Raw genomic sequence first — 8,081 nt, 5'->3', positions numbered from 1 at the left:
GATATGGCACAAGTCAGTGAGAGACTTTACTTTCTAATGTTTTTGGAATAAAATAGAGCTTTTGTTGGGACTACTTTATGATCTGATCGTTTCTTTTTTGTGTTTAACAAGAGAAGATGTGCTGACAAAAAAAAAAAAAAAACAAGAGAAGATGCTGATGCTACTCACCAAATGTGGTGGAGAAATAAAGAGATGAACAAGAGAGAGACTACAGAACCTGCAGAGGAACTATGGGTCACAAGAGACTATCTGATTTAAACTTCAGCATCTTTACGAAGATATTAATACGAAATATAATCCCAATAAATAGATAACCAGAGAGACAACAACATCAATGACGAGAAACTGTTTGGTTTATTTGTGCAAAAAGCACAATGAATAAGCATTTTTTTCTGATCAAAAGCCCACAAGCCATGAACTAGTTTTGTTTCTCCAGTAAGAAGATTGCACACTAAGGGAAATAACAAAATAAAATGAGAGTTTTAAGACTGAGGAATCAGGCAATACTTCCGTAGTCCATCCTTCCATGAACATTTGGAACATGATGGTTAGTCCTACGCCCTCCTACAAGCCAATTTAATTTACGGACAGTCTAAGACCAATCAGAAGCTGTGAACAAGAAAAAAAAAAGGTCTAGAGATAAATTAGTTATGAGTGAAATGAAGTACCCCAAGGGGCACCATTGGTATATGAGCTACTTCTGGGTGAGCGTTGACCCCCAGAACTAGTGTTGGACGGAGGAAGCTGAGCGTTGACGTGATTCCGATCTGTAGCCCTTCCAGCATTTGGTCTCCCATGATTGGACCGTTGCTGCCCTAAGCGACTTGGAGAGTTCTGGGTGACATGAGGAGTGAATTGCGATCCTGGCATAAGTTGGCCAAATCTGGCATAAGGATCATTACTTGGAGGGCTGCCAATCTCTACTTGCGAAAAGGGTTGATTGGGAACATATCTCCTGAATTGTAGATCAAAAGTTACAAGCAATTAAGCCAATCAGATAAATCAAGCCTGAAACAAAAATAATAATAGCCTAAAATGCTTGCAGGACAGAAGCTTAAATTTCCCTATCAGAGCACGTTCATGTGATAAACAATACATCATATCGTCTAACATCTTAAGTTCAAATTGCTTTTTACTGGGTCACTGAATAGTGTAGAAAGATTTGTTACTCTTATTAATTGCTTCAGATACACGTCCACCAAGAATCAGTCTTGTACAACGGTTCACACATACTGTACAAAGTACTGTATACATTTTCTAATAAAATGAATATATAAGTCCCATCAAGATGACTATTATGCACATAGATAATATCACCAATTCAGGAGGCATCAACATCAAGTATGGGACTTTATGCATTTCTGTAATCTAGTTGAAAAACCCTGATCCAAGTATAACATAGTTCTGATACTCAAGACGAATAGTCTGCACTGATAAGTTAGTATATATGAAAGATGTAGATCTAAGTATCACCGAAGTTACTCGCAGGGGTATATGTTCACGCATTCTAACAGAGGTTCAACAGCAAAAGAAAGAAAGGTTATCTTTTAGGTTACCTTTGGGTTACCGGATTTGATGATGATGAGGTCGAGGGATTACTGTTGATCCTTCTGGAACTGGAAGCATCTGTTGAACCAAATTGCATTCCTCTGCTGAATGCATTAGCAATAACACTTTCATCTGCGCTATCTTCTTGTAGAAGCAATTCCTCGCTGTTCATGTAACAAAACTGTGCATATTAGAACACTTCCAATTAAAGGATTAGAAGCAAGCATGTATCTTATGCGACTGCAAATGGCAGAATGAAAAGAGGTTGATATCATTTTAGCTGGGAAGATTAAACAGAACAGAGAATAACATCAAGTAACAAAGAATGATTGCCCTTTAAATGGACACTATAACGTGATTGGTTCTAGATGTCACTCCACTGATAGCTTTTGATAGAGTTTCAAGGCCTTTAAATTTGTCTATCTAAGTTTAAAACCCAACTACCAGTTAACAATGATGAGAGATCAGGGACTGCGACATGCCTAGTCCGAATGGTTGGACTGAAGGCAATACACAATATCACTCATATTCTATATAAGCCTCTCCCAGATTTCTATATAGACTCGCAGAAAAAGAGCTTTGGCATTCTATAATCTGAAAATTAGGGAATATCTTGAATACTTGCCTGTAATTTGGGTCCCAATCTCCTGGATCAGGCACTGATAAGGCATTTTCTGTATTCTCAATATGGAGTCCAGTACTGGACCGAAGGGATGAGCTGGAAATGTTATGCGTAGAGTACCCAGGACTTCCTTGTGACTGTTTACGGTTTTGGAACCCAGGATCCAAATGTCGATGTGGAAGTGAACCAGAGAATTGCCCAGAATAACCCTCATTTTGATGCAAATTGTCCATCCCATGCCCCTGAGCTTGTGACAAGGAAGAATCTTGAGACTGAGAACCTCCAGAATATCCAACGCTTTGTCTTCTGTTAAACTGACTGAATGCTGCCATTTTCCCTAAAGGAGACCCGTGACAACTGTTTCTTGCTGGAGATGTCGGGCCATGGTGTCCAGGAGAGCCAGCTAAATATTGATTGTTTGGATTTGGTGGGGTAAATTGTGATGGACTAGTGCCGAGGGGTAGTGGAGCAAAATTTCCCGCGGATGGACTTGTACCAAGGCCATTTCCATGTGGATACTGCATAACCCTGCGTCTGGCATCAGGACTAGTTCCAACCATTGGGACACCACCTCTGTTTTGCATGTATAGGCCAGTATGATTCACAGGTGAATAATAGGCAACCATATTGCCGTTATCTCCATAGCTCCCGTAGCTACTTCCCTGTACGGCACCATCATTGTAGCTACCATAGCTTCCAATACTCCCATAACTATTTGCATGTGAATAAGGAGGTATCATCTGAAAATGGGGACTATTGTGCATTGGGATTCTGGTTCTCCCTGATGCCTAGAAGAGAAATAAATAACTTTAAAAAAGGAGGTGCACAAACAACTTGAAGGTGTTGCAAATTTTCTATAGAGAAAATAGTCATACATGAGGAGAAAGACCGGCGGCAAACCAGTGCCCTCCACCTGGATGATGGTCAACTTTGAAATTTTGAGCAACATGCTACAAAGAAAATGGACAAGAACCAATTCAGCGAATAGATGATTTTTTTACATACATCGGTCCACAAGAAAGAACTGCATTTGTCTTTCAGCTAACTTTCTGCAAGATCTCTAAACTGTGAAGCATATGTATCCACTACAGAAGATTGAAATACCGGAAGAAGGTGCTAGAATGAAAAGTATCTTCAGTTTATCATATGATTGTTTGGTTTAGAAAATGATGAAATAAAAAACTATGGTATGACGGCAAGGCCACACAAGAAGTTTGAGACATGGGAATAAATTCAATCTGACTCACCACATGAGGTGTTTCTGGCGGAGGATTGTATGGGCACGTAAAAGGTTCCCCGGTGATAAAAGGGTGCTTGGCGGCCTAAAGAAATGAAAAGTACATGTTTATCCACTATGGATAGCAACATAATATTAAGCCTTTAAAACAAGATATATAGATGACGTTAGCCAGGAAGTTCAATACCTGAAAAGGTGACCAACGTTTAGCTGGATCAAATTCAACAAGTCCTCTCAAAAAGTCTATAAGAGCTAACCGGATCTGGGTTTCTGTGATAGTTCATGAAAAAAAAACTGTCACCATGGAAGATAGTCCAGTGATTATCCCTGAAACTTATAACACTATAGGGTCCTGACTTTACCTTTGACAACATCGTCTTCAGGCAAGTTTATCTTGTAAGGATAGCCTTTTACAATTTCTTCAAGGTTCTTATGGCGGAAGTACTCTTTCCCAATATCTGGCTTTTTCTTTTCTCTCTGTATAAAAAATAAAAAATGGCACATAGTTATCCAGAAAAAAATCACCAAAGTCAAAACTTAGTGACTATCTAAGAATAAAATTAATTTCCTCACGAAACAATCTAAGCCTTCTTTGTTCACTGACATAATTATCTTCCTCTGTTTTCAGTATTTTTATATTTTGTTTGTCTCAGAGGTAAAGCGTTACTTACAGCTTCAAATTCTTCTTCCGTCAGAGCCATATAAGCACTTTTGAGGCCACCATGAGTTCCACCATTCCCAAAATTGTGGACACTCCCAACACATTTAAAGAACTTATTTGCATTTTTTGCTTCCTTGAGCACATAATCAGGTGGTTGCTTTCTGGAAAACAATATGACATAACATTGATACAATCACAACATAAAGAAACAGAATAACAAGAGTTCTCGCTCCTAGAAATCTCGACAATTATTGATTAAATAAAACTGAGGACTTCATTGAGAAGCTAAAATAAGGACTGCTGAAGACAGAGGCCAAAGAAAGAATGACTGTAAGCACCAAGGGAAGGCTAACACAATAAAATAACCGCTACTAGGAAAATGCATGAGTAGTAGTATTGACCATCAAGGGTGCAAAACCCCAAAAAGAATTTCCCTGGCCCCTACAATTGTAGTCTGCTTGCTCATTTACCAAATTTATAATAACAGATCATACCCTAGTATTTCAATCATACGCCTCATGATATCAAATTCTGAAGCTCCTGGAAACAGTGGCAATCCAAGAAACAGCTCGGCGACAATGCATCCAAATGACCACATGTCGATAGCTGTGGTGTATCTATAGAGTGGTTAAGCCTCAACATACAATCTCAGAATACTTTAAAGATATCATGTACCAGGGGAAGACAAAAGCAAAGAACTTCTGCTAGCATTAAAACTAACGCGGGACAGGAAAGTTATGATTTGCCAAGGACAGAGAGTCATTCCGCTACCAACGACTTTGAGAAAATATTCTGATTTCGTTTATTATATATATAACTAAAAAGGATACTGATGACCAAGTAAAACTTCCGGCGATCTGTAGTAACGACTCTGTAGAAAGGAAAAAATAGGTAACTTAGTTCATTTGTTTGGTTTGACATAAGAGAATAGACAGATAAATAGGAAGCAAGAATAAAACCTGAATATATGAATAAACAGTCCGATCTTCCATGCACGCTGATCCAAAGTCGATTATCTTAATTTCAGTTGGCTTCACACTGATGCAATTAAAAAAAAAAATATTCAAGTAAATTAAAGTTATGGACTCCAGTTGTGTGTATTGTATTGGTGGTAGAGAGTAGACCTGGCACACAGAAGAATGTTCTCCGGCTTCAGATCACAATGAATTATGCCAGCATCTTTCAAAAGAGCCAAACCAAGTAAGATCTACGGGACACCATAAGAAAACAGTCGATACAGTAAATTCAGACGCTAAAACAAACAAAATGGTGAAAACACAGATCTAGAAAATATAAATACCTGCTTAGAGAAGAGCTGGACTATGCTTAACGAGAGACCTCTAAATTGATTTATTTTTATGAGCTCATACCTAAACCACAAATTACCACGGACAATTAAATTATCATCAACACAAAAAATAAAAAAACTGTATACAGTTGGCATTAATGGAAATAAGAAGACAAACATAGTCACAAAGACGGAGAAGGATACTTTAGTTATACAACTTACAGATTCATGTCCAGAAGTTCAAAGCATATGCACAAATGACGTTGATGTAAGAAGTAGTCGTATATGCGAACAATATGGTGCTTATCCTCTGGATCATACTTCTTGTTTAGCTACAAACTCAACCAATCCAAAAATTATGAGACACACCTCATAAGATTTTTAGTACTAAGCCAAAGTTATCATTCAAGTACAGAAGAATCTCATACCGTTGTCAAAATAGATACTTCAACCAGCGCTTGCTGATAGTACGCAGGCTGGTTTTTTATTACTTTTACAGCAACAAAGCTGTTTGTCTCAGGAACCCAGCATTTCGCAACCTGACCAAAAGTCCCATGGCCAAGAAGATCTTTGACAATGTATCTAAGAGCACGTGGTGAAGCTTAATCAAAAAGACATCTTTTGTAGATAAAAAGCGGTTCAAATTTCATGCCTCTAACAGCACAACAAAAGAAGGAAGAGTATCGGTGAAATGGAAACTGAAGATAACTAAGACAATAGCAAACCTCTGCCGTGAGTCTGAACTGCTCAAATCATCATTTACAGCCAGAATTAGGTCGGAGTTGACATTATCAAAGCCATCATTGAGCACACCAACCGATGGAGTAGTCAAGTACCGCTTGGGATTCAACTCACCTCTATATTTGAACTGTGGATTGCATATTTTGTATGTCTCAACCAAGCCGTTAGTTAGTCTCACCACTACCTGCAAACAGACAATTATATAAATAAATAAATAAAAAAAGCTAATTTGAGCTCTGGAAAGTATTGGAACAGTAACAAAAATCTTGACTGTTACTATTCTCAAGTAGATATACAGACTGTTACTATTCTCAAGTAGATATACATTTCTGATGACTTGTCATAAATCAGAACAGTGATCAAATACAAGATAAAGGAGTAGATAGAGCATGGAATAACCTCCTGTAAAGTTATGGCAAGAAAACAACAACATTTATCAAGTATCATCCACTACCTCTGTAGCAGCTAAGATTAATGCACAGTTAAGAAACACTGGGTAAGTCATATCCAATCATTCAACCCGGACCCTAGCGAACCTCACAGTAAGAAAATGGAAAACATTTTGCATGAGAGTCAAAAATGAGTTCATTTTGGTTGGGCGATACCTAAAAGCATGAAGGGCTCTAACCCGAACCTTGCATAAAGAGATATTTGTTTTGAACTATACATCCTTCATCTAAAGTACTATGGTAATTGCATTGAGCAGTATGTAGGACTTGGCAGCGTATTATTACCTACTTAATAGTTCATGACATAGCAAGCATAATTTAGGTAGAATAAAAGAGTGGTGACATCTTCTAAGCAAAGTTTATCATAGACCTCCTTTATTACTACTGTAAGCGAGCACATACTAGGAGGCTATTCGTAAAGACATTACTGGACCTAGAGCTAGACCTGGCAGCTTACAAACAACATTGGGTTACTTAACGAACGTAGTATTGCGTTCAATTACTAAAAATCTAAGAGCTATTATCTTTGCAAAATGGGAAAATTATATTATCACACACAGTTAAAATAAAAAAAGGCTTAATTTGCTTTAATGCATTTGAAAGATGAAATGAAAGGTGCAGAGCTCCCTCCCAAAACAAAGAGAAAGAAGGGAAAGAAAGAGCACTTCTCACCGACTTCTTCTTCTTCTTCTTCTTCGCAGTAGCACGCAAAGTCCCACCTGCGAAATCAGACCCATTCGGTGGGATGTAACGCTTGAAAACAAGCTGAAGTGGCTGCCACGGTGTTGATGCACCTCTAGAGCCCATCTCACGAGCACCACCATCAGTGTCATCCATAATCGGAACGAAGCAAAACCTCAATTGATCACACCAAAGCAACTTGAGATAGATTACAATGACCAATTCTAAGAGCCGATTGACTCAAGTCCCATGCCCCCCCTTTTCTTCATCAAATCAAACCCAAGTCAGCGCACTCCAAGCCCTTAATCGATCCATAAATCAACACAAGTGTATTAAAGGAATCGACTTTGATGGAACACCAGCAAAAGGGGTAAGGTTGGATGATTTCAACTATGAAATTGATGTCGGAGGACGAAGGAGGGAGATTGCCAGGAAGGGAAACCAAAAGAGAAGAGAAGAGAAGAGATAATCAGAGGGAGAGAGAAAAGTGCAAAGCTTTTTGATTCTGATTTTTTTGGTCTGAGGAAGATGAGATGACTCGATTTGATTTCGTCTTCGATTCCGATTCCACCACTCCTGACTTTTGTTCTTTCCTCACCAGTTTATTTATTTATGTATTATTAAGAGGAGGGATTATTATTCCTTTAATTTTTGTAGATATTTTATGGAAAAGAAGAATTATTTTATTTATAATCCATGTAGTTTTTGTATAATTTAGAACACTAACGATCCATATCAATTTGGTTAATTTAAAGAAAATCTTCTACAATTTTAATTTTTTAATTACATATAGCTATTTACCTAAGTTAGTGTAAGAACAATAAAAATAAGCAAACAATTTGAGAAATATTAGT

General features: G+C 37.9%; 1 protein-coding gene across 2 annotated transcripts; it reads right to left on the bottom strand.

Annotated features, from left to right (window-relative positions):
• Positions 1-281: 281 nt before the first annotated feature.
• Positions 282-7,856, bottom strand: LOC106381243 (dual specificity protein kinase YAK1 homolog). 2 transcript variants are annotated; one of them, XM_048760389.1, is made up of 19 exons: positions 7,524-7,835; positions 7,219-7,485; positions 6,082-6,281; positions 5,785-5,938; positions 5,579-5,688; positions 5,369-5,438; positions 5,193-5,275; positions 5,028-5,106; positions 4,899-4,939; positions 4,563-4,685; positions 4,079-4,229; positions 3,770-3,884; positions 3,595-3,677; positions 3,418-3,492; positions 3,046-3,120; positions 2,174-2,958; positions 1,557-1,712; positions 669-955; positions 282-564 (listed from the first exon to the last, which is right to left on the bottom strand). In XM_048760389.1, exons 2-19 carry the CDS (start codon positions 7,381-7,383, stop codon positions 497-499), a joined length of 2,820 nt encoding a protein of 939 aa, XP_048616346.1. In that variant the 5' UTR covers positions 7,384-7,485; positions 7,524-7,835; the 3' UTR covers positions 282-496. The 2 variants fall into 2 exon arrangements, with proteins under 2 accessions (XP_048616346.1, XP_048616347.1); XM_048760390.1 differs by having other exon boundaries at positions 282-592; positions 7,219-7,856.
• Positions 7,857-8,081: the final 225 nt, after the last annotated feature.

This window comes from Brassica napus, chromosome C6 (assembly GCF_020379485.1).
Source record: "Brassica napus cultivar Da-Ae chromosome C6, Da-Ae, whole genome shotgun sequence".
NCBI classification, from domain to species: domain Eukaryota; kingdom Viridiplantae; phylum Streptophyta; class Magnoliopsida; order Brassicales; family Brassicaceae; genus Brassica; species Brassica napus.
Note: the sequence above shows the minus strand (reverse complement) of the source record. Positions and strands in the feature narration are given on the sequence as shown.

Bases quoted from the DNA above. Each gene is read 5' to 3' on its own strand.
- LOC106381243 (XM_048760389.1), bottom strand. From the start codon at position 7,383: ATGGATGACACTGATGGTGGTGCTCGTGAGATGGGCTCTAGAGGTGCA. The intron at 5,939-6,081 runs GTTTGCTATTGT...ACGTGCTCTTAG, and splicing joins AGTTCAGACTCACGGCAGAG to ATACATTGTCAAAGATCTTC. The intron at 3,121-3,417 runs GTGAGTCAGATT...TTTTCTTTGTAG, and splicing joins CGCCAGAAACACCTCATGTG to CATGTTGCTCAAAATTTCAA.